We start from the raw sequence: 27,607 nt of genomic DNA on the forward strand, positions 1-27,607 counted from the left end.
TGATCCTGAGTTGTGTGCACAGTTGTTGGTTTGTATTTATATCTCCACTCTTAAACTACCAAACATTTCACACACACACACACACACACACACACACACACACACACACGAGTGAAGAATAATGAAGAGTATGACAAAACGAAATAATGCCTTGAAAGTTAATTGCTGTGGTGACTTGTAAATTGACTAAGATCCTTTATGAATAATGCCCTGGCCTTGAACTGTATCAGTTTGGTAGGCTTGGGAGGTTCCATACCACAGTTCCTTATGTTATCTATTATTTATTTATATTTAGCACGCTTAGTCCCCCACCATGTTGACGTATTTTGTATTTTATTGCAAAAACAAACTAAATACACTTAATGTCAAAGGGTTAATGTTCTCCAATGTTAGTTTGTTTAATACATGTCTTCAAAATATCGCGTTGGTTTACACAAAGAACATAAAAAACAGTAGCTATTACCTTGTACTGGCAAAACTAAAAAGTAAAGGTGGAGTCAGACGCCATGAGGTGCTTGGCCGCAGTGCTCATCTCCTCTGAGGCAGTGGCGGTTTATTCACCTATTCCCGGGATGCAAGGCCACAATCATCCAGACCACAGTTACTTTCCTTAATGTTACCGTAGGACCTAGGTACTGGTAGTCATTTTGCTAACCATCCCACAAAGGGTGGATAGACACCTGAGTAGAGTGGTGCCTTCAAACCCTGACGATTTTATTTGAGTTTTTCAGAAACGTTTGAGTTTGTTATTCCCCCTTGTTGGGGCGACGTGGTTGCAGGCCAGGTATATAGAGTATAGTGGTTATAGCCTAGGTACGATACACATACAGACTAAGTACTCATATGGTGATTTTTACAGGTACCTGGCCATCGTGCGACCAATGGTGTATGGTCTGATGGTGACGGGGAACAGGTGTTTGGTTATGTTGGCGTGGTGCTGGGTCCAGGCTGCCCTTACTGCACTACCACCGCTGCTGGGATGGGCAAGGTAATGCTTATTAGTATCCAGGTAGCATTTATTAACATTTAGGAACAGTAATATAAGTGCTCGTGCTCTTGTGGAGGGCTTTCGCGCTGCGCGCTTGCTTTCTCGTGCTTCGCACTCGTCGTTTCCTCATGCTTCTCACATGGCTCAAGTAGACTCGATTTCTAAAAGCCCTGGTACCGAATGAACTCTTTTCTGAACCAGACTTTGATCACTTTTAACTCTAATAAAAAATCATCATTCGAGATGGGACCAAGTTTTTCGACATCAGCAAATTTTATTTCATGCCAATTTTGGTCTACCAGGACGCTTCCGTACAGAAGAAAGGTGCCCTCACCTTTCTTCGGGAATGGAACCCAAGTTGTCTGTACGCAAGTCCAAGATATTAACCATTCGGCTACGGCAACCGACCGGGTGCCGGCAGCGGCGTTTTTTGGTCAAAATTTGATCACTTATTAAATATAGTAAAAGTTTTTCAATCATGATGGGACCAAGTTTTTTCCCATCAGCAAATTTTTGCGATTTTTGTGCCAATTTTGGTGCGATTCGAAAGTGTAGTTTCGGCTGCCTAAAATACACACAGACACATGGCTACTGCTATAGTATATTAGATTAACTCTCAAGTACCACTCACTTATTAACATTTTAACACTTAGGTAAGATAAATAAACTTTTTTTTAGAGATTTAGGGAACATACATCATCATATAGGCAACACATAATATTCAGGTACTACTCAGGAATTCTTAGGTGATAATAAACATTCAGGTAGCATTAAGCAATGTTCAGGTAGGATGCTTAACATTTATCATCATACACTACAGGCAACATTTGTCTAGTGATGGTGGCTGGGTGGTGGGTAATGGCTGCCCAGACTGTTGATAAATGGCCAGGTAACATTTATCAACATGTAGGTAGCATTTATCATTTATGTAACAATGTTGAACATTTAGGAAGCATTCATCAGCATGTAAGTAACACAAACATATAGGTAGTATTTCTCATCATTTTGGTAACACTTTAAACATTTGGGTTGCTTTCATTGGCATTTGCATAACACTTAAACATTCAGGTAGCATTTGTCAGCATCTTGGCAACACTTTAGCATTTAGGTAGCATTTGTTAGCAGTTAGGTAATCTGCCCCTGTGTGGAGTACAACTCTCATGTGTAGGGAGGATCCCCACATACAGCTTTTCTCAATAGGTGGAGTCAAAGACTTTTCGTCTCATTAACTCTCCTCGTCTCCCTTCAACCTCTGTCTCTTCACCGAACTGCTGCATCTTTATCTTTTTTCTGTTGCTACTTCAATGGTCATTGCACCTCTGAACTGTATGCTTGCATTCCTCCATCTCTACAACGGGCGCGTAGCACCCGTCTAGCAGCAAACTCTCATCCCTTTTCTGTCTAACTCTCTAAGGCAAGAGTTAACCGTTACTCTCAGTCCTTCATTTATGCAACAGGTCAACTCTGGAACTGTCTCCCTCTGGCTGTATTTCCTGCTTCCTATGATCTCCAGTCTTTCAGACGCAGTGTGTCCAGTCATCTCAAAATGATCGGATCTTGAATTTGGCTCTCTTTTGTATTTTGTTTTTCTCTTGGAGGGAACAGTTATTGCGAGCTCGTTGCCTTTGGTTCCTTCTTCCTCACATAAAAAGAAAAAAAAACTTTTAGACATTTAGGTAGCATTCATTGATATTGTCCTAATGCTGGTTTGCTGTTGAGTACAAGCTGCCCTCCCTGTTCAGCCCCCACTCTTAGGAAGTCAGGTAACATTAGTTGATATCCACATAACACTTAATTAGGTAACATTTGCCCTTATTCAAGGAGCATTAATCTGTATTTCATTAGTGTCATCAGTATTCAAGGAGCATCAGCATTTGGGCAACATTCATCAGCTTTCAGGCTAACATTCATTGGTATTTTGTTGTTCATTGGTATCCTGGTAACAGTCATCAACATTGATCACCACTGAAGTGACATTCAGGGATATATAGGTTAGCATTCATTTGTATACAGGTAACATTCAATGATTCAGGCATCGCTCACCAGCATTCATGTAACTCCATTTGATGGACCCCCATACTACTACTTCCCCCACCTCACGTCTCCTTGCATCGTAGGTCAAGCTTACCAACTCTTCCGACACATTTGCATGTAAATTCACAAGCAGACTTACAATCAGTCCCTTGTTGCAAGTTAGATATGCTTTAGCTGGAAAGACACAGGAGGGGACAGTTCAGAATCTTCCTATCTTGATCTTGGAAAAGATATATTTTCATTGCCAGCATCATAGGGAATTGGTATTTCCAGGCTTCTGTCATGTCATGAGGGTGGTTCATTATACCTATTATGATCTTATTGACCTAAAAGGTTTCTTAGTACCTCCTCTTTAGGAGAATATTTTGCATCTTATCATCATCCTAACTCTCTCACCCAGTAACATCTGTAGGCTACAGGTAGAGTGTGAAGGATCCAGAAATGAGACTGGGAAAGTAGAGAATTAGAAGAACTATTAAACAGAGTTTTGGTTGTACCTGAATTTTCATTATCATGTCATCATCATCATCCGGACCTCTGTTCCCACCCTAAGACAGGGTGAGGAGTAGCAACGTCCAGACTGCCCAAGTTTACCCAGTTCAATGGGCCATGCTTCCATTCACTCATCATTGAAGCCCCTGTAATCCTGGCTTTATCTGATACGCCAAAAACTTTCACCACATTTTGTAGCTTCACATAAACATATCCGATAGAGTCAATCCACACGTTGTCACATTGAAAGGGGTGCCGAATTGCTGTTCATGTGCTTCTTCTCACAAAATTCCTCCAGCCAGCTCAATCTCTTGTCAGTCCCCTACCCTCACTGACATCCATACCTCTCTTCCTCACACACTCATTCACCATATCCCTCCAGCTTCACCTTGGGCTACCTTGCCTCCTCCCTTCTTCAGATTCACTCAGGTATACCTTTTTCACCACTCTGTTGTTATCCATTCTCTCCATATAACCATACCACCTAAGTACTGTACTCTGTCTTCGATTCTGGTGTCCACAAACTTCCTTACTCCGCATCTTTCAAGAATCACATTATTTTGTATCCTATCCACTCTGTACTCCACATACATTCCTCAGCAGTCCCATCTTCACTGCTATCACTCTTGACTTTTCATTTTCATGCCACACCATAGTCTCACATCCATATGTTAAAGTTGGCACTAACATTCCCTCTTGTAAGTCTCGCACAGCTGCAACTCTCAAGCCTCTGTCTCTTATCGAGGCCTTCATAACACCAGCTTCTTTCCTTCCTTGTGTCACTCAATTTTCCACCTCTTTTGCACATTTTCCTCTCTTTTCTAACTGTACCCAGGTATTAGAACTGTCTCATCCAGGGTTGTTATGACTTAAATCAGAGTGAAAATATCATGATTTAAATCAAAATGGATTTTTTTTTTTTATACAAATACAATAAAAACTAGAATGGCACTCAGTAGAGAGCATACCTCCGCCAGCGCTCAATCTCGCAATGTTAAAGAAAGTAAAAAAAAAATCCTGGATCTGCACCTTTATCTGGATCCGCACCAAAATTTAATGGAGTGTATTCTGGGCCAAGGCCCAGTCTTCTACCAAGTTTTGTGGAAATCTGCCCAGTAGTGTTTGTGTAATCTTGCTCACAAACCAACCAACCAACAAAGAAACAAAGGGACGGGTGAAGACATAACCTCCTTGGCGGAGGTAATGAAGAAGACAGAGAATGTGATGCATGTGTCTTGTACAGATGCATCAAGTCTGCTTGGCCTGTACTCTTCCTGTATTGATCTTGATCAAGTCAGGCACCAGTGATTGCCTTTTGTTACTAGGCATATATTAAAAAACAGAGGAGAGAAAGCGCATTGATAATAACGGAAATGTGATTATACTCATTGTTAACATATTAACTAAACTTTTCTTTGAATACAGTAACATGATTCAGTGTAAGGATTATGATCCTAATTTGACAAAATACAAAACTTTTAACCTTTATAAAGGCATAGTGCAAAAAGTCTTCATAAAAGTGAAAAAAAAAAGTATTTAATTTTAAAAAATCCAATTAAGTACAGTAAAACAATCAGTTCAAATTTAAAAATCTGATTTAAATAAAATACTACAGATTTATATATATATATATATATATATATATAAATAAATAATTTGGTTTTACACCTGGTATCCCTGAAGGGCTAAGGCATTGCCCCTTGGTAGAGGACTTTGGACTGGAGCGTGTAGCATTTTATGACCGGATGCCCTTCTTGATGTCTACCAATGACCCTTGGGTGGATTCAATCCTCCGACCCTTCGGTCAGAGTGGAGCACTCTAACCCACTGAGCCACAGCTGCTATATATACTGTATATATATATATATATATATATATATATATATATATATATATATATATATATATATACTGTATATATATATACTGTATATATATATATATATATATATATATATATAATATTTTTTTTTCCAACCCTAAGCGAGTAAGCTCCCCCATACCAAGAAGTGCTAGCCTGTGGTGCAGTGCCTTACTTCCACTTCGCATTCACATTTTCAGTTTTGTAAGTCAGTTTATTTGAACAGTGATACCGGTATATAATTTTGCCTTACTGCAGCAAGTGGCAGGATAAAAGACCCAGTATGGTGCTCTTTTGACAGAATTCCCAAAGGCACAAACAGGATTGGAAAAAAAGAATCATAGATTTTTAAAAAATGATATAAATTTAAAAAAAAAAAATCAAATTTAAATAAAAAATTTGATTTTTTTAATTTAAAAAAAGATATCTGTTTTTTTTTTCCAACCCTGGTCTCGCGAATTCCAGAGTCTCTCCATTCACTTTAACATCACACTGGGAGTCACTTTTTCTCTCGATAACCATCACTTTTCTGATTTATACACATACTCTTAAGGCACGACGCTCACAGACATCATCAAAACTCTGCACTAGTCTACCACGTTCTTGTCTGGTCATGTTATTTATATCCTAGTGATATTGATCAAGCCTGCATAAATAATAAAAGAAAATATTTACCATATCATGCAGAAATAAACAGGTAAGCCTCCTAAGCCGATGAGAATTTGATCCCAAATATGTGTTTTGCAGTTGATCACAAAAACACTGAAAATCTATAAGCTAGGCATTTACAAAACAACCATTTTGTGTGTATAAAGTATTAAAAACCAGGACTGGCACAATTACTAATATGTGTCCACAGTTCAGGGGGGGGAGAGCCTGTGTGTGTGTGTATGTATTTACCTATTTGTGGTATACAGGAATTGAGCTAAGCTTGTGTTGTCCTGTCTCCATATCTGCATTTATCTAGCCTACTTTTAAACACATGAATGTTTTTTGCCTGCACCATCTCTTCATCTAAGTCGTTCCAAATACTCATGCTCCTATTTGGGAAACTGAACCTTTTAAGATCATTAAGACATCTATTTTTCCTCAGCATCAAGTCATGGCCTCTTGTTCTTCCATCATCCAGCACACAAAGATCCTCTCTATCCACCCTTTCCAATTCTCTTACATTTCAAAATATCGTGATCAAGTCATCTCTTTCCGTTCTCTCGCGCAGTGTTGGTAACTTTAGTGTTTCCAATCTCTCCTCATAGGTGAGTTCCCTTAAGCTTGGTATCATCCTCGTTGCCATCCGTTGAACTCTCTCTAATTTATCAATATGCTTCTTCAAGTGAGGTGACCATACCACAGCCGTATACTCCAGTCTTGGTCTTATCATGGTCACTATGAACTCCCTCAGCATTTCCTCGTCCATATAATTAAAAGCCACTCTCATGCTGGTCAGTAATCCATAAGTGCCTCCAATGATTTTGTTTATATTCTTTTCTGGTGACAGGTCATCCTGAATAATCACTCCCAAATCTTTCTCATCTTTTCTTATACTAAATATCTCATTGCCCATTTTATATGTCCAGTGCGGTCCTTTTCACTCATTCCCATCTCTAACACATGACACTTCTTGGCATTAAAATCCATTTTCCAAGTCTGGCTCCAGCTGTGGAGTTTGTCCAAGTCCTCTTGCAGTTTTTTACAACTGTCAGTACCTTTAATATGTTTCATGATTTTAGCATCATCTGTTAACATACTCATGTAACTATTCAAACCCCCTGGCAAATTTATCTATCTATCTATTGCCAGATGCCATAATCCCATAAGGGGTGGCCATTTGACTTTGAGTTATTTGTTTTACGGGGAGAGGCACTAACCCTCCACCAACCCACTTGTTGACACGTAATAAGCACGTATGGTTTGGTTATATGGTTACCACCCAGCGTTGTAAACGGTTTCTTGGCTTACAGGAAACCATTTGGCTTGTCACTCAATGTAAAGCCACCTGTAAAGGAAAGAAAAGCAATAAGAAGTGACAGGAAAGATGGGAGAAATAGGAAGAGAGGAGGGCAGGCACAGAAAAAGAATGATGAAGGCTAAGGAAGAAGTAGACAGCACTACATCAAGTGAGTGGATGATGGTCGCCACCACCTACCACATCATTTACATATATCAGAAACATTATTGGAGCTAAGACAGAGCCCTGGGGTACTCCATTAGTCACGTTTCTCCATTGTGACACCTTGTCTCTTATGACTGTTCTCATCTGCCTTCCTATCAAATAATCTCCCATCCACTCTAATAGTTTCCCATGCACCCATCCAAAGGTCTTCAACTTCCACAGCAGTCTCCTACTGGGCACCCTGTCAAATGCTTTCTTGAGATCGAGATATAGACAATCTGCCCATCCTTCCTTCTCTTGTATGACATCTATTACCCTACTGTAGAAACCTAATGTTAGTAACACATGATCTTCCTTCCCTAAAAGTCGAAATGCTTTATCCATTTTTTTCTAATAATTTTCTCACAGATTTTACAAACAATACTATTAAGTGATAAAGGTCTGTAACTGAGTGGATCTTTCCCATCTCCTTCCTTGAAAATTGGCACAATACTTGCTCTTTTCCAATCTTTAAGTAACTGTCCATTTTCCAGTGAAGTCTTGATGATGATATAAATAGGCCATACTAACTGGTCTGCACATTCCTTCAGGATCCATCCAGACACAACATCTGGTCCCATTGCTTTTCTCACGTCCAAATCCCTCATCAGCTGCAGCACCTCATTCACGTCGACTGTAATTTCTGCCATTCCCGTTATCCTGGGTTCCATTTCAGGTTCCCTAAATTCCTTCTCCAACACATAAACTGACTGCAGCTTGTTGTTCATTATTTCACACAATTCTTCTTCTCTTTCATAAGTTTCATCTCCATCCCTCAATCGTATTGTACTGTCCTTAACTTTCATTTTACCATTTACAAACCTATAAAATAGTTTTGGTTCTTTTTTACATTTAGTTACAATATCTTTTTCATATTTCCTTTCTTCTTCTCTCCACACCCTTACATAGTCATTTCTTACCTGCTTGTACTCCTCCCAAGCCCTTTCACTATACCTTTTTCTCACTTTATTCCATGCTCTTTTTCTTTCCTCTTGTGCCATTCTACATCTGTTGTTAAACCATTTTTTCTTCCTTCGTGTGTGTGTGTGTGTGTGTGTGTGTGCACCTGTCAGAATGATGCATAGTGCAAGTTTATGTAGATTAGGAAAGACTGCCCTGATCCCTATGACATCATTGGCATTACATGAATCGATAACCTCAGCTGCTCATGAGCAGTCCAGATTGATGCACAGTGCACATGACCTTCACCCAGCACCTGACCGTCACTCTGACTCATGATGTAAGGTTACTTAACAACATATTACTATTGTACACTGACTGCTTTAATTTGGCCTAAAATTGCCATATCCCTGGCACAATGAGCTTTAACAGGATTAACATTAGATGATAGTTCTAGTTGTTAAAAAGTATTCTGGAGAGGATAGCGAGCTGTAATATTGTCTTGCCATTGAAATAAACTGCAAAATAACAGAAAACTTTTTCTTCAGGATGAACTGCAAAATGGCAAATCCCCTAATATATTTTGTAGTTCATTTTTGCTACATACTGGCACATTTATACAACTCACAAAAGGTCTTTTGTATTTAAATGGTTGTTGAGAGTTACATCTAACTTCCAGCTTGTAAAATCTCTTCAGAGCTGAATTGGTACGGTTAGAATTACCAGTAACCAGAAAATGTTTCACTGTACTGAAGAATTAAATACTGAACTGTACGATTACTAGAATATGATGCTAATCTTGAAAAAGCATTATGGTAGGAGTGCAGAGATGTGATATTGTTTGTACTATCTTATTCTGCCATATAGATGTGGGAAATAAGCTGCAAAATTATAAAAATATCCACCGTTTTAAAATGTAAGCACTATACTACAGGCACTGCAATTTTTTTTCCCCCCCATCTAGGTATGAGCATCGTGGCCCGGAGGGTCGGTGTGGAGTGGCATGGGGCTCCTCCCCCTCATACACTGCTGTCTGGGCACTCTCTGTCTTTCTCGTCCCTGTCATCATCATGCTTGTCTCGTACTACTTCATTTTACAGGTGAGTACTGGGGGGAATAATCTGCCCTTTCCTCTCCTCCATCCTTCTTTCCTTCCATCCTCTTCTGTCTTTCTTTCCTTCATTCTTTCCTTGTCCTTCTGCCTACGGGTGATGTTACACTTCCTCTTGTGTGTTTCTTTTCTTCATTCTTTCCTCTTACTTGTGCCTGTGGGCAACTCTACATTGAGTGACAAGCCAAATGGTTTCCTGTACATCAGAAAATCATTTAAAGTACTGTGCTGGGTGGTAACCATATAACCAAATTTTGGTGCCTGGTGGTTTTTAGTGGGTAATTACAGCACTCCAATCGGATTGAGCCGGTGAAGGTTTATATCCAAGGGGTGGTTGGGGTTTATTGCTTACATAATGCCACTCAGGGATGAATGAGGCTGGTCACTCTTATCTTAAATGTCAGGACCAACTTGCCTAGCCCTGGGCTCCTATGCTCCTCATGGGGCAATGTAGGATTGAATGATGGATTCTTGGATGGATGGTCTCCCCACTACTGTACTGTTTTCATTTTTATTACACTTTCATGTCATATGACTTACTTCTTTATTACTGCATCTCATACATCTTGATTATTACATGATAGTTGGTCCTTGTCTTATGTCAGAGATAATTGCAAAATTTTCCTTACAATTTGTACACTCACTTAGACAACTGGCTGATAAGCTTAAAAGGCAACAGTGTTATGTTCATTGGTACTTTTTCTGTAATTAGTGTAAAATTAACAACAAAAAATAACACACAAAAAGTAACATTGTAGTGTACTTATTTCACTACTCTAGCTCACACTTCCTTATGTACTAAAATATTTCATTTTACATCACATAATTGTGCAGCTGTCCTTCATTACCAGTCTAATTTTTTCCCAGTATGCATCACTTTTGTACACACTTGTGCCACAATCATTCACCTTTTTTACTTACCATGCCTCATACCACCTTTACATTCACTCACATTCCCCCCACCCCCCCAGACAATATCTGCTGTACATCCAGGCTCTGTAAGACCATACTATCTTCCCAGTAGGCACATTCCCATCTTCCCTCTGATCATTAAACATGCTTTTCTTTCATAAATCACCACCAGTATACAGTGGCATACCTGAGGGGGGGGGGCTGTTTGAAACTGTCTCCCGGGCCCCCCAATTGAGGGGGGCCCCAAAAAAGCCTTAAAATTTTTTAAGCTTTTTTATTATTATTTAAAAATATATATATTTATCATCCCGACAGTCTTGGCTGAGATATTAGATAAGTTTTGAGAATGAGATATCTGGCAACTTGTAACCAAGCTGTAGGCCTAAACCTTCCGATACATTTGAGACACGTCTCATGGTCTCAGTCGTCAACTGACATTGAATCTGGTGGGTGCAACGCCACTGGCTCTTGAAAATTGGCTTTTATAACGAACAACAATATTGTTTACGACTAATTGTGAGCATAAATTATTGGAAATACTTTCTATTGTAATAGTGTATATGATTATATATTATTTTTCATTTTTGTAATTTTATAGGGTTGAGAGGATTACGGGACAATATATAGAAGTTGCCGTAACTGGTTTTTAATGACCAAAATACATTTTCCTGATGTGTTTTACAATACTATATTATGAATGCTTTAATAAATGTGATAATTGTTTTTGGTGCTGATGAGTTAGGTTTACCTTAGATTAGGTTAGGCTGGGTAGGATGTTAGGTGGGTTGTTACATCGTAACATCAGCATCAAAAATAATTACCAGTTTCATTAATAACACTGTAAAACACCAGAAAATGTACTTTGGTAATTAAAAACCAGTTATGGCAAGGATTACGAATGTTAAACTGTTACATTATAAAGCCTGCCCACAGGTCTCTTACAGTATATCTATGGCAGGCCCTAGCTTTTGGGGGCCCCCCTATATTTAGATGTTGGAGGGGGGCCTCGCAAAGAACCTAGCCCCCCGGGCCCCCAAATCTCTAGTTACGCTCCTGCCAGTATATTTGTTTTCCTGTCCTCTTTATGCAGCCGGCACCTTCCATAACCACTTTGTTATTCATTTCCCTTACTTGTGACTTTACACATGCTGTATATTAATGTGGGCACTGACATGTAGTCGTCTTGCAGCCATAATACGTAATATTGGACATAAGTTTTGAGCAATTTGTCATGCTCAAATATGCAAGTACGTTCCTCATAGTACACGTTTCTCACACCCTCTGTCCCAGTGCAGAACCTCCGTCCCTTTTTAACCCCTTCAGTCATATTATGTACTTTTCATTTTATTCCTGTTACTTCCAGACAACTTTATTCAGCTTTGGAGAGACATCTGGCATTGTAGGGGTAATACAGTATAACCTTCAACCCCTTCAGCGTGAGAAATCATTCTTGAGTTGAATGAATTTGTCTGGAGGTAAAGCAAGAAAAACAAAACTGAGGTCATCTTGGTGAAGTGGCTGCTGGTAGCCCCCCCCCCTTTTTTTTTTTTTAAGTTCTCCAGCACTGATGTACTGCAACCCTTAAATAACTGGGGATCACTTATTATTACATCTTTTTCCCTTTGCATGCTTATTGAGCCTTCCTTTTATCTCCAAGTCTGTTAGTAACCACTGCCCCTTTCTGTATCATATACTGTGTTCCTTTATCATTGTGAAGTGTACTTTCAGTCATTCATTGAATTTAAATTCAGTATTAGCGTAAGGTGAGTATAAACAGATCTATGCTTATAAATTGAAGTTTAAGCTTTTGTTATGTCTGATAAAGCACCTTCATATACCTTTAATTTACAGTAGTCTGTGTGTTTAGTAACTGGTTAGTACTTGGATGGGTGACCGCCTGGGAACACCAGATGCTGTTGGCATCCCTACGCGTCAAGTGGGGTTGGTGGAGGATTAGTGCCCCTCCCTGTAAAACAATTAACTCTAAGCCCTTGGCCACCCCGTGTGGGATACATGGCGTCTGGCAATGAATGAATGAATGAATATTTTATACAGTACTGTACAGAACAGCATTAGGCATTCATGTTATACATAATGCAGTATCCTAATACTTATCACAACTTTTCATTGTCTGTTTCTTTTCCCATACATGTCTTCTAGGTACTGATCCTCTTTCTAAATTTCACTTAATTACAGTAATTTGCTCTCTAACCACTTCTCATAGGCACACTGGAGCAGTTCTCATAATAATATCCACCATGTCACAGAGGAACAAGTCTAATAATACATTTCACCTTGTCACACAAAAGCAAGTCTCATAATAATCTTCACCTTGTCACACAGGTTGCTCGTAACAAGTGTCGACGCATCCATGTGGGCAAAGTCCTGGGGGCCTCCACATCCCCCCCTGTCACCCCTGACCCCTCCTCGTCCATGTGTCTGGAGGGCCCTGCCCTCTCAGACCTCCTGCCAAACAACACAGGCATCATGCACACACCTAGAGACCTAATACAGGTTAACTCAGATCTCATGCAGACCAGTTCAGACATTGCTAGGACAACAGCAGACCTCACACCCACACAGTCAGAGAACCCTCCATTATTTCCAGTACTGGCCAATGGGGCACCATTCTCATCTGGCAGCAGATACAGTCAGATGGGAAATGGAGTGGTGAATGGTATGGGAAATGGGCATGATGGTGGACAAAACCTTGAGCCCAAATGTAGCCTTCGTAACCTCCTGAGAAGCGACTCTAAGAATGGATTGCGTGGCTCATTTGGAAATGGAGCAGGAGGCATTATTGGAAACAGTAAATGGGGGGGAAGTGGTTCATGTCCCCCTACTGCCCCCAACGCACTGGAGAGTTACAGCCGCAGCATGACTGGCATGAACAAGGTGAGATCTTAGATGGATTTTTGGGCATAGCTGAGAAAACTTGCTCTGCACTGGACTACTGACTTTTTATTCACAGTACTGCAATTCATGTAATAACTTCACTTCAGTGGCAGAATTTGTAACATTTCATCCATGCTATTCCAGGCAATTTTATTCATCCAGTGGGAGACTTCTTCAATATAGGGGTTATTGATAGCTGTATCATATTTCTCATGTTTGAAAATTCTCTCATAATTTAGCTAGAATTGTCTGGAGAGAGAAGAAGGAAACATAAAATATAATTTTGTCAATAGATTGAAAGGGTTAGTTACTTTTTATAGCAGTGTAGGTACTTTAATTACTTTAGCATAATTACAAGTTTGCAAAATTTCATTAGCTGTACCGGGGATTGAGTTTTGATGTTATGATGCTGTAATTCAAATGCAGTAGTGTATTAAAAATCATCTCCAGTAAATTTTCTTGTGTCATTAATTAAATGTAAGTTCAGTGCAGAGTAAGTTTGTGCAGCTCAGCCTTGGGTACTGTGTTGTTTGTTGTGTTAATGTTAGTACTGGATTGTCATTGTGGGTGTGTGGTACCGTGTGTGAGTAGCAGATGGTTGCATTACAGATCAGCGAAGTGACCCGGGTTAATCATGTCCCCAAGAAAAAACTGGCGGACTGTGGACGTTCGCTGTCTTTCAGTCAAGTAAGTTACCATATTGTACAGAACAGCAGGTTGTTACTTGGACTGTATTTCATTAAGTTTTTTCATACTGTGCCCTTTTTCTCCTCCTGCATGATGAGGAAGGTTGAGCAGGTAGTCATGTATTCCTATCATATGATGCTATGGAAAATGGAGTAAAGATTTAAGTATGTTTAGTATGTGGATGCTTTATTTTAGTGGGTGTGAGTAGGAGCTGTGTCTGGTCAATTCACCTTGGATTAGGTTTACTCTGGTGTTGCATCTGATTTATCACAGGCTGTACTGCATTTCACTTGCTTCTTCATGCATAGAATTGAGCTGATAATGATTTCCTGTCTAATGTGTATAGTGTAGTACACTGTATTAGTACTGTAGTGCAATGGTTTGTTGCTGTTCTAAGAAGTAAATAGGGTTAATGTGCTTTCCTTGCAGAATCTTTCTTCTGGCTTCATATACAGTATATTGTTTAGCATGGTGTTGTAGAGAGCATTCATTTTCTCCTTGACATACACTAACTTGATAATGCAGGCTTGCAAACATCTGGCTTTGGAATTTCCAGGAATAAGGTTAAGTGTGTAATTTAGTTTGTCAGGGATGTTTCATTCTGTATCACCATCCACTCATTCGATGTAGTGCTGCTCTCGGGTGTCTGCCCTTTCCACTCGTCCATCCTTCTTTCCTTCCATCCTCTTCTGTCTTTCTTTCCTTCATTCGTTCCTCATCCTTCTGCCTATGGGTGCCTTTACACTCCCTCTTTTGTCTTTCTTTCCTTCATTCTTTCCTCTTCCTTCTGCCTGTGGGTGACTGCATTGAGTGACAAGCCAAATGGTTTCCTGTACACCAGGAAACCATTTACTATGCTGGGTGGTAACCATGTAACCAAATTTTGGCGCCTGGTGGTTTAGTGAATAATTACGGCTCCAATCGGATTGAGCCGGTGAAGGTTTATATCCAAGGGCTGGTTGGGATTTATTGCTCACGCGATGCCACTCAGGAATGAGTGAGGTTGGTCACTCTCATCTTAAATGTCAGGACCAACTTGCCTAGCCCCGGGCTCCTACGCTTCTCATGGGGCAATGTAGGACTGGATGATGAAATGAAATGTATGGTTTCATTTTGTAGTTGTTAAGTTGAATTGATATGCATGATGGGTCACAAGTCAGCTAAGAAGATCCCCTGATCTCAGATATTGTTTTCTAAAAAATAATTATAGTAATACCTTAAAGTCAGTAAATATTCTTGCTGGTTGCTCTTTTCGTTATTGATGAATCATGCTAGCACACATGGTTGGTGTCTATTTTAATTTTAAAAAACAGGCTTATGTAATTTCTTTTGTGTGCATCTTGGCTGAAATTAACAGCACAAATTTTATATGCCTGCATATGTATTATTTGTATAGCTTGATTATTGTTTTTTTTTTTTTTTTTTTTAATCTGAATGCTTGCTTATGATTTATACAACACTGTACAGGCACTTTTCATAAAAGTTGTTACTCCCTCCCCCCCCCAAGTTGCCATCATATTAATTTCTTTTCTCAGTTTAAAATGTTCATGTTTTCTTTTGTTGTTTTTCATTAAGAAAGGAGTGTACAGTACAGCATTATCATGCTTATACAGTAATGTAACTTCCCTGTTTGATCTCACTACAGTAGAAGTCCTGTAATCCGAATTGCAGGGGACCGAGGGGCTTTTGAACTTGTGATTTTTTCAGGCTACTGGGAGGGACCTTTGAAAACATTAGATATATGTACATGATCACTAAATAAACACTTAAAATGAATGGGTTATTGTTTTATACATTCACTGTAAATGCATAGAAGTGTAGATGAATAGTTGCAGGCAGGTATATCCAAGTCCAAGGGCAAGTCCAAACCAGATAACTCCTTAGATAATGCCCAGGGGGGGGGGGGAAGCCTTGAAAAGTTTGGAGTACTGTATTGGGATATTCAGAGTATTGGTGGTCGACTTGGAGAACTTTTACTGTATATAATATTATCCATTAGCAAGTACTGCACCTTCGTGTTTTGTCTGTACTGTATATATTTTAATTAGTTGAAGAGTGCCTGTACAGAATAGTACATTACTGTCTTTCATGCTATATTAGACTAAAATATCATGTACAGTATAGTAGTGACATATGAAATAATTGTGTCACATAGATTTGTATGTGCTCATTGCATACTCACAGTGGTATACTTTGTGTAAGTGAAGTTTAGTTGATATAGTACCATAGAATATAGACTTCCTCAGCCCCCACAGATCCACTTTGAAATAGTTTTACTTTAGAATTACTATAGAATATTTAGTACATATTCTTCTACAGTAAACAATATCTGTGATGAATGAACCTACCACTTGTTACCTCAGTAATGAGTTAATGACACAAGGATTTTATTTAGTATTACCCTTATGCTCACGAAGTTAGTAACTTTTACGGAATCTCTGTCACACCCACCAGCAACAGACTCAGTGTGTACGACCATGTTTACGCCGAGCCCAGAGCAGTTTGTCAGTGCGTCCAGCCACCATCAGGAAGAAATTCAGTCTGGCAGCTCGTAAGCCATCTTGGAGCTGGGAAGCCTCACCAGCAAAGGGATTCAGGTGTGTAATACTCACTGGCAAGTCAGATGTTAGCTTGTGGAATATAGGAGTGCCTGTATGTCTGTCTGTTCTTTATATGTATGGGTAAATTATAATATAAAGAGTACAAGGTTCTCTGTTGCCTAGCTTCTCGTATATGGCAAAAAGATCCTTAGTTGCAAGTGTTGCTGTACTTTGATGCTAATACCAGTACTATAGATTCTTACTGAGTAATACCAAACACTGTTTTTTGTCTCTAATTATTGTTCTGTTATACAGTTCTGTATAATGGCACCAGTTCAGAGGCAAGTAAATTTATACTGGAAAAAAGCTCAGTCATAGAACTTCATTTTTAAAATCCAGAATTTTTTTTAGAAATAACCTCTTTGCTGGAATTGCATTTACTATTCACATTATAGATAATTAATGTTGTTGCCTATCTTCAGGACTGTATGTGTGGTGGTTGGTACACATGTGGTGACGTGGGCACCGTACACTGCTTTGGCCGTGGCTGAGGCGGCTCTTGGCCCACACAGAGCCAATCTCATCCCTGCCTGGGCATCAGTATGTCCCTGCTTCCACAGCTACTTAAATTTTATGATATATTTTTTCTGCTTGATTTAGTGTTATAGTGTACTGCTGAGTCTTTATTCTCATAGCTTTTCAGTTTCACTGAAACCTCCCATTAAGTCATGTGGTAATATGTACTGTACTTCATTTTATCTGGTAATACTATCAGGCTGGTAAAACTCCCTCTTCTGTAAGCAGAATCTTCCAACTTTAGCTGGAATAAAGTATAATAGTTGTCTCAGTCATGGGAATTTTAATGGTAGCAATAGTAACACTCTCAGACTTGATTTTGGCTGGATAAAGTCTTGATATTTGCCAGAATAAGCGGTAAGACTAGTTTTCATTAGAACTAATTAACTTCGTCCTTCCAGGTGACTGCAACATTGCTGTTGTTCACTGCCAGTGTGTTTTACCCCATTGTTTATGGGCTGTATAACCGTAGCATCAGGAAAGAGGTGGTAGCGTGTGTGTGTCCAGGCAGTAGTAGAGACCGTCGACGAGGCAGCTGCCATCGTCGCGCCTCAACACTTCACTCCAACACAGGTCTGTTTGATCTTATACACCTTGATAGGGGTAGCATAGGATTGACTGTTGTGAGGAGGACTTGAGACATATCTTCCATGTGCACTACTTATGTAGGCATGCAGAGACCTCTTCACCCAGCACATCTGTTGTCCAACGTTGCATGTTCTTTGATTCAGAAAAGGAGACTTTACAGTATTTGGAATTTCCTTCTGCATTGCATTCATGTCCTAGGAGAAATATAAGTGTTTGTTTGGATTGTTCTCTTGTTTGTGTAGAGTAGAAGTTGGTATAGAATGATGATAATGTTTATGATGAATGTAATGTGGAATATGCTGATTATTTAGAAAATGGCTTGGTTAGAAATAGTATACAGTACATTAGATCTGCATGTAATAGATCTCCAAATGAGAACCTTTTTCATTATACCAGTATAGCTTAAGCTTCTGAACAGTATGTGCATTACTCAGAGAAAAAGAAAAATCCATAATTTTATCCACCAATGAAATGGGTGAAGTGTGACTCAGAAACAAGAAAATAAACATGGAAGAGCATGCACAGTGAAATAGGCCAGTCAGTTATCTACTGTACACATTGTTCATTACCATAATATAGTAAAAAATTAAAATTATATTGCAGGGAGTGTCTTAGACTTCTCATCACTGCGGCACCGCGATGATGACCCACAGCAGCTGAGGCACCAGGAGTCAGTGGCAGCGCTGGGTATCCTTGGAAATCCAGGACACATCAAAACAATCTCAGGAGCCCTGGCTGCTCCAGCCCTTCCTGCCCTGCCACCTCTTCTCCAGCTGGCAGAGTATGCAGGGCTGCCAGCACGAGGCTATGACATCAGTGCCAGGAAACCATCACAGGATTCAGGTATGCCATTCACATTATCAGTACACTTGATTAATAGTTAGGAAGGTAAGTTACAGGCAGGCGCTGAAAGGATGTTTGAGAGAGAGAGAGAGAGAGAGTGTGTGTGCGTGCGTGCGTGCGTGCATGTGTGTGTGTGTGTGTGTGTGTGTGTGTGTGTGTTTAAATGCAAAATGGGGGATCTGAAGACTACTAGCCCATTACAACTTGTCCCCTCCAAGAAAAATTAAAAGAAAACCAAAATAGAGGTCCTTTAATTTTGAGATGCTGTGACACACTGTGTTTAAAATACACAGAGAGATATACACAGGTTGAGGAAGGCAGTTCCAGAGTTGAACATTAGCATATGAAAGACTGAGTGTACCTGTATTTACCTTGTTGTGATATACAGGAAATGAGCTACGCTCATAGGGCCCTGTCTCTGCGTCACAACCAGTCAAACTTTGCTTTAAACTCATTTAAGTTTTTGGACCGGATGATCTTTTTTTCCAGGGTATTCCACAGGTCTATGCATCTATATGGAAAACTGTATTTCTTGATATCTTTCAAGCAACTTGTCATTTTCAATTTCTTTCCATGTCCTCTTGTTGCTCTCCCATCCCATACAAACAGATCTTTTTTGTCAGTTTTGTTTACTCTCATCATGGCCCTGAACACTGCAGTCATGTCACCTCTCTCTTCTTTCTTTTAAAGGAGGCAAACCCAGCTTTTCTAGTCTCTCCTTGTACGATAGATCAGCCAGGCTAGGGACCATCTTGGTTGCTGCTCTTTGTATTCTTCCAATTGCATTTATATCTTTTTTTTTTTTATGTGGGGACCACACTTCTGCCGCATATTCTAACGTGGGGTAGATCATAGCCACTATAAATTTTTTCACTATCTCCTTGTCCTTGTAATGAAATGCCACTCTCATATTTGTCAGGAGCTTATGTGTCTCTCGGACAGTCTTGTTAATATGTTTTTCGAGTGCAAGTTATCCTGGACCAACATTCCCAGGTCCTTCTCTTCTCTCACTTATGTAATTGATTCCTTTCCCATCGAGTAACTCGGTGATGGCCTCTTAGTACTTTTACCCATTTCCAATATTTTGCATTTGTTTACACTGAATTTATTTCCCATATCCGGCTCCAGTCGTAAATCCTGTCCAGATCTTCCTGCAGCATTTTACAATCTGCATTGGCTTCTACTCTGGTCTGGTTAACTCTTTCATATGAGAGTGGGACAGGAAAGGGGGGAGAATGCAGTGCTAGATGGGTGCTGCACACCACCATGATGTAAGCATATAGGTAGTAAATGAGCTGGTACTGTAGTTTCAGTATATACTTAAGTGCAGTTAGAAAAGAGAGGATTGCAGTTGCTGTGCTCAAACCTATATTCTGCATCAAGGCTTTCATAGCATTAAGCCACCTTACTTCCATAAGCTACTCTCCAGTACTTTCCAGTTCTTTCATACATTTCTCTCCCTTTCCTGTCACTATACCTAAGTACCAAAACTAATGGCATTGACAATGAGCCTACACATGGTGGCACTGTGCACTCTGTGTGGAGCTAAGTAGCTGTGGTATCCAGGCAGAAGCCAAACCACATTCTGTATTTCCCTGCACTGTGCCATGGGGAAGGAATTTCTGGTCCAACTCTTGTGAGGTGATGTCTGCCACAAGTGGGTGCTGGTTTCCTAAACTATTTATGTACTGTTCTGTACCTGTAGGACATCCCCACAGAAGCAGTTGCTTACATGTGATCAACAGGTCTGCTCAGCTGCAGTACCAGGGTTAAGCAATAATATCAGCAGTGAAAACTTTACTACTTCCAGTCTCTCTCACTGCAAGAGCATGGCACACCTTGAGTGGCCTCTCTGCAACTGCCACTTTACTCTTATCCATACTTTCAGATTTCACTGTTCACAACCTCTGAACCAATCCACAGAGCCAGTGTTCACTGCTAGCCAGCATTGTAGCATCATTTCCATACACAGAATTTGAAAGTACTGTCTTTCATCCCTCACCATTTATCAAAAAAAATTCCCCCCCCCCCCCCCCCACACACACACACACACACGGGTCGCCGACAGAGACGGAGCTCTTCCTGGATCATGGAGAAATACAGTAATAGCTGAATCAGCGACGAAAAGGAGACCAGCCTATTTGTGATATGTAAATGAGTGGTAGTTCCATCGGACAGTAGTTAAGGAAAACAGCGGTTTCGATCATAAAAAGAACAAGACATAGTGGAAATAGAAAGTCTTCATATGGTTGAATCATGGCAGAAAAGGACTGTGCTTTGTTTACGACTGGCGAGAGAGGATTTGAGGGCTGCACCGAAGAGGATGTGGGAAATGGAAGTACTAAGTTGAACCAAACAGTAGTAGCTGAAGTAGAGAAAACAGCAGAGAGGAATGTCCAGGAGATAAAAATGATATGGACAGTAATTAGAGAGTTAAAGGAACGAGCCATAGAGCAGGAAAACGAGATCACAGTTCTGCGGAATAAACTGGAGAAAGTTTGTACACACAGTGACGAACAAGAAAGATAAGTTACGGAATTAAAAGTAAGCAATGAATCTGCCTCTAATGAAATAAAACATCTTAAGAGGGAGAATAAGAGGTTGGAAGAAGAAAGGGACAGGATGAAAAGCAAACTAGATGAGTATGAATCCAAATCAAGAATACAAGACAAGCACATTAAAGAAATCAAAAAGCAACATAAGGGTGGAAGAAAATTCAGGAAGAAGGAAATGAAAAATTGAAAGAGATTATACAGTAGAACAACAAAGCAAGGAAAAGGTAGGGAAGGAAGTGGTTAGGGTACTGAGAAATAGAGAGTTTTTAATTATGGATGTAGCAGATAAGAAAAAATGTGTAATACTTTCAGGAGTTAAAGAAAAATGTATGACAATAAGATTAGAAAGAGAAAGAGAAGAACTGAATAAGGTTAAAGAAATAATATCAGTAGTCATGGAGGAAAACAACAAAGCTCAGGAGGAGATTGAAGAGGTTTAGGTTGGGAAAGTATGAGGAAGGAGGGGCAAGGCCATTGAAGGTACTGTAAAGTTTAAGACCCAGGCAACAGTAAATGAAATTAACAGTAGAACATGGAAATTATCAGACAAGGAAGAGTTAAAAAATGTTTGGATAAGGAGAGATGCAAATGAGGAAGAAAGAGCTAAAATAAAGGAGTTAGTAAAAGAAGCAAAGGTAAAAAACGAACAGAGAACGGAGGAAGAGAAGACTGTTTTATTGGAGAGTCATGAATCAGAAATTAAGAAAGTGGTACCGACAGAGAGAAGGAGAAAAGAAGGTATAAAAAACATCAAAAATAATGTGAAGGTAACATATACTAATGTTGATGGTTTAATATCGGCAAGACTAGAAATCAACGATTTTTTGAGGGTACAGGAACCTGATGTTATGTGCTTTGTAGAAACCAAGTTAAGAGAAGATATTGATGTTCATAGGGAGATGGTAAATACAAACTGTGGAGAAGAGACAGAAAAGAAAAAATGGGAGGAGGAGTGATGATAGCTGTGAAGAATAACATAAATGTAGATACCGTGGAAATGGGAGAAGGCAGGGTCGAAGTGATAACTATGAAATTAGAAACTGTAGAGAATAGCTAGAGAGATATATTGGTAGTGTATGTTCCCCCTAAGACAAGAGCATGGAGTTATGATGAATACCAGGAAATGTTGTCAGACATGGCTAGTTATCTGCAGAAAAATATTGAGAAAAGCAACAATATAATTTTAATGGGTGACTTCAGTTGTAAAGAGGTGAACTGGGAGGACTGGAACTCAGGAAGCAGTGAAGATTCGTGGGGCACTATATTATTAAATATAACAATGAACAATGTGATTATGCAGGGGGTCAAAGAAGAGACACGGTTCCAAGGTGAGGACACACCAGCAAGACTAGACTTACTGTTTACCAAAAAACCCGATGTAATAGAATCCTTGAAATATCTGTGTCCTATTAGAAAAAGTGATCATGTAGTCATTGAGTTCCAGATGATAACAGGGAACATGGAGCCAAGAGACGAGCTTTATAGGCAGGGAAGATACAACTTTGGGAAAGCAAACTTTACAGGATTGAGAAAATTTTTTGAAAATGCAGATTGGAGAAAATTCAGAGAAACAAGAGAGATACAGAGGAAGTGGGATATTTTTCTAGGCCTCTATAATTCAGGAGTGGAAAAATTTGTGCCAAGAGTAAGGGGGAAAGAAAACAGGAAAAAGGAGTGGTTTAATAGAAGGTGTATGATAGCAAAAAAAGAGAGAGACATGGTGTGGAACAGTTGGAGAAAGAGAGGTAACAACAGAACAAAGGAAGATTATAAAAGAACTAGAAATGAATACACAAGAATACATAGAGAGGAAGAAAGGAATTTTGAAAAAGGTATAATAGACAAATGTAAGGATGAACCCAAACTGTTTTATAGATTTGTCAATGGTAAACTGAAACAAAAGGAAGGAATTACCAAACTGAAAGTAGAAGGAGAGGTCTATAAAGATGCGGCAATGCAAGCAGAAATAATGAACAAATATTTCCAAGCAGTTTTCACTAATGAAGAGTTTGTGGAAGGAGAGGGAGTGACTAGAAATGTAGTGATAAAAGATATAAAAGTGGAAGTACAGGAAGTATATAAATTACTGGGAACTCAAGATGTAAGGAAAGCCCCAGGACTGGATGGAATCTCTAATTGGGTACTGAAGGAATGCAAAGAACAACTGGCGGATAAGATCCACAGTTTAATTATGTGTTCTCTGGGAGAGGGGAAAGTGCCTCGAGAATGGAAGAGGGCAAATGTGGTACCAATTTATAAGGAAGGAAACAGGGAATAACCCCTGAATTATAGACCAGTGTCCCTAACCAGCATGGTCGCAAAATTGTGCAAGAGAATTCTGAAAGATAGATGGATAAAATATCTGGAAGAGATGAATATTTTGTCTGGTAGTCAGTTTGGATTTAGAAGTGGAAAGTCATGTGTTTCCAACTTGAGTTTTTACCCAAGAGCGATTGACGTGCTTCTGGAGAGAGATGGTTGGGTGGATTGTGTGTACAGTATTTAGATTTGGAGAAGGCCTTTGACAAGGTACCCCATAAGAGACTAATGTGGAAATTAGAGCATATAGGAGGACTGAAGGGAAACCTCCTGGAATGAATGAGAGACTTTTTGAGAGACAGGCAAATGAGAACAGTAATAAAGGATAGGATGTCTGGATGGAGGGAAGTAACAAGTGGAGTCCCACAGGGCTCGGTGTTGGCGCCAGTAATGTTCCTGATTAACATAAATGATATGGTAGATGGAGTGAATAGTTATGCAAGTCTGTTTGCTGATGATGCAAAGATCTTGAGGAAGGTAGATGTAGAGGAGGACTGTAAAATGCTGCAGGAGGATGTGGATAGGATATATGATTGGAGCCGGATGTCGGAAATGAAATTCAATGCAAAAAATTATAAAATATTGGAAATGGGTAAAAGTACCATGAGGCCATCACTGAATTATTTGATGGTGATGAACCAATCACAAAAGTGAAAGAAGAGAAAGATTTGGGAGTGCTGGTCCAGGATAGTTTGTCACCTGAAAAATATATTAACAAGACAGTTAGAGGGACGTATGAACTCTTGACTAACATATGAATAGCATTTCATCACATGGATGAGGAGATGAGGAGAAAATTGATAGTGTCCATGATCCGCCCTAGGTTAGAGTATGCAGCAGTAGTGTGGTCCCCACACAAAAAGAAAGATATAAACAAGATTGAGAGAATACAAAGAACAGCAACCAAGATGGTCCCCAGTCTGGCAAATCTGTCATACAGAGAGAGGCTGGAAAAGCTGGATTTGCCTTCCTTAGAGGAAAGGAGGGAGAGGGGCAAGATGATTGCAGTGTTTTGGACCATGATGGGAGTGGATACAATTGACAGAGAAGATCTGTTTGTATGGGATAAGAGAGTAACAAGAGGACACGGAATGAAGCTGAAGAGGCCAAGCTGCTTGAAGGATATCAAGAAATATAGTTTTCCTTATAGATACATAGACCTGTGGAATAGCCTGGACGAAGAGATCGTCCAGTCTAAAAACTTAATCGAGTTTAAAGCAAAATTTGACATTGAGAAACAGACAGGACTCCACGACTCATTTCCTGTATATCACAATTAGGTAAATACAATTAGGTAAACACACACACACACACACACACACACACACACACACACACACACACACACACACACACACACACACACACACACACACACACACACAAACAGTCTACTGAGATTGGACCACTCACTCAAACATCTGTCTACTCTTCATCCATCCATCCATCCATTATCCAATCCTATACCGCCTCATGAGGAGCGTAGGAGCCCGGAGCTAGGCAAGTTGTTCCTGGCATTTAAGATGAGAATGATCAGCTTCACTCATGCCTGATTGGCATTGCGTGAGCAATAAGCCCCAACCATCCCTTTACATCATTTAGCAGTTTTCTTTCTGCACCATACATACACAGTGGTTTCTACAGTCTCTCTATTTCACTCTATCATGTGCCATTTGTGAACTGAAAAATTTCTAAAAATATTAGAGGCCTTCCTACAAGCTTTCTCTGTCATCTTTCCCAGTCATTTGATCTACACACTGTCTGCCACTCTGGAAACCATTCTGTTCATCACTCGCCAGATCTTCTGACACGTCATACCTTTTCTACCGCTGTTCTTGTTTATATCAAGTTCACAATACTCAGCAGACATTCCACGACAATTTTCACACACTAGTCAATGATGAATCTTAAAAAAAAAAAAAAAAAAAAAAGTGGTATGAGGGGCACTTAGCCCCCTGTAAGACTCCAGACAAAAATATAGTGGGCAACACCTGCCTCTAACCTGTAACCCACTTAAAATTTCAACAACAGCAATTAAAAAAAAGATGGTATAAAAAATTTGTAGGGCAAAACTAGTCTTCAACCTGTAAATGTACTAATGCAGATTTTCAGCTCCATGTCTTAAAAACTGTGGCCATGCATAACAAAGAAACTGAACGTGTAAAATATCATGGAGGTTAAGTATCATTAAGGATCATATACATTTGTCTGGTTTTATACTGTATTATTGTCTTCAGCATAATAGATAGATAGCATAATGATTGTACTGTATCCATTTTTAAAATAGTGTTTTGAACTTACCTCATAGCACAACTTCTTCCACACATACAGTATATTAAACTGTAGTCCAGTACATTCAGAAAAATTATAATGTGGTAGAACACTGCTGATATCAAAACAGATCTTCTTCAGTCAGTCAGATATAGTGAGGTATTATGGTATGTTTTCCTTACTTTCTGTCTCTGCAAAATTTATTAGTATTATGCATAAGATAAAATATGCTCTTGCCTTTTCTGAAATGTATTCTTATAGATTTAAAACTTCATTAAAGAACATTCATCATCATCATCATCCATTATCTCCAACACCCTCCTCCTTCCTGAGAATCCCTGAACTGGGGATGGCTGTGACAGAAACATCTCCAATTTACCCTATCATCACACACCACTCTCTCTCTCTCTCTCTGAAGCACTTCTCCTTCTCTTTCACCAGTGTGCTGTTGTGCTGTCTTCATCCATACCACATAAGTTGTGCCCCTACCAACACTGCCCTTGATCTCAGTTTCACAATCTTTCTATAGCACCTTATCTATATGCATTGTTTATTCATGTCCTTACCTGTACCATCTCATTGTAGTCATATTTACCAACTCATCTTTTCCACATCTCACTCCTATAGTTCCTTCTTCCATCTTATAATGCTCATTAACTTCAGTTCCTTACACCTTCCATCCTCTCCGTGCCTACAGCACATGAGAGTGTTGGCAGTAATACATTTCACACTGGACTCTCTTAAGCTCTGTCCCAACCCTTGTACCCCTCAAAATACAATCAGGCTCTTCAGTTACTCTCCCTTGAAATGATCTCTGCCAAACGAGCCCGATTTTGCCATATTTACACAATATAGCCCTCTGATACTTGAAAGTGTCAACCTCTTCAAGCATTTCACCTCCTACCTGGACCCAGCAGATCACTGTTTCATATCTCAGCCATATACTGCCTGCCAAAATCTTTTGTGTAATAATCTTTCCACTTGCATACCATTGTTTATCTTATTTTTCTTCACATTCACTTTTAATTTTCATCTTGTTCTGACTATAACTCATGTACTATCTTTTGCAAATTCTGCTCACTTTATTCCATCCAAACTCCATTGTAGGCATATAGGCAGGTTACAGGACTCCGGTCATTGCTGTTTAGCTTTGGTTTTGCCCCAATACCTGCTGTCCACACTTACATCTCTTTGTCTCTTGTCCATTCAGAACTTGCATTATGTAAAGCAGTATGTGGGAGTTTATTTCTGAGCTGGAGTTTATCAGTAATAAACCTTTGTAAGGTGTGCTGATTGAACATTACCAGTATAAACTATGGAAAGGGTAAAGTATTACAGTATATAGTGTCTCTCTCTCTCTCTCTCTCTCTCTCTCTCTCTCTAATATTACCATTAAAGTACATTAATTATATTTTTTAGAAGCTTTTATATACCCAGAATACAGCATTGCATATGCTATGGCCATTTTGTTAGGTTTTGGATATGTAATTCAGAAAGTTTAATATGGTAGGGGTCCTGCACAATATTAACGAAAATGCAGTACAGAGGGTAAGAGGGGTACAGTAATCTATTCCAGAACTGGAGACTAAAAGCTTTTTTTTTAAATCACATGGTGCATCATAGTGCATGATGCACACCTTTTCCATTCGCATATTGTACATCTATAACTTAAGACGACCATGATGTAACCGAGGTACAGTACAGTGGTATACATTTTTATCAAGTAGCAGTTAAGGAAGGGATATATTATTTACTAGTCATCCATAAAATGAATAAACTCTAAGTAGTTGTTTAAAGAATTTAGTGAATGGTTACCTATTAAACACTTAAGAAATAAATTTGCATTCTTATTTCTTGTGGTTATTCTGCTGAAGAATGTAAAT

The 27,607-nt window shown here is 39.4% G+C and overlaps 1 protein-coding gene across 1 annotated transcript in view; it reads left to right on the forward strand.

Annotated features, from left to right (window-relative positions):
• Positions 1–27,607, forward strand: part of LOC145403353 (uncharacterized) — a 122,105-nt gene that overhangs the window by 84,748 nt on the left and 9,750 nt on the right. The window contains exons 3-10 of the mRNA XM_080275142.1: positions 860–988; positions 9,392–9,527; positions 12,794–13,345; positions 13,955–14,032; positions 16,487–16,629; positions 17,055–17,172; positions 17,550–17,721; positions 18,340–18,579. Of these exons, the coding sequence (XP_080131268.1) occupies positions 860–988; positions 9,392–9,527; positions 12,794–13,345; positions 13,955–14,032; positions 16,487–16,629; positions 17,055–17,172; positions 17,550–17,721; positions 18,340–18,579 (1,568 nt within the window). The remainder of the gene's footprint in view (positions 1–859; positions 989–9,391; positions 9,528–12,793; positions 13,346–13,954; positions 14,033–16,486; positions 16,630–17,054; positions 17,173–17,549; positions 17,722–18,339; positions 18,580–27,607) is intronic.

The sequence above is a fragment of the Coenobita brevimanus genome, chromosome 60 (assembly GCF_032717465.1).
Source record: "Coenobita brevimanus isolate Jiangsu-jjx chromosome 60, ASM3271746v2, whole genome shotgun sequence".
NCBI lineage: Eukaryota > Metazoa > Arthropoda > Malacostraca > Decapoda > Coenobitidae > Coenobita > Coenobita brevimanus.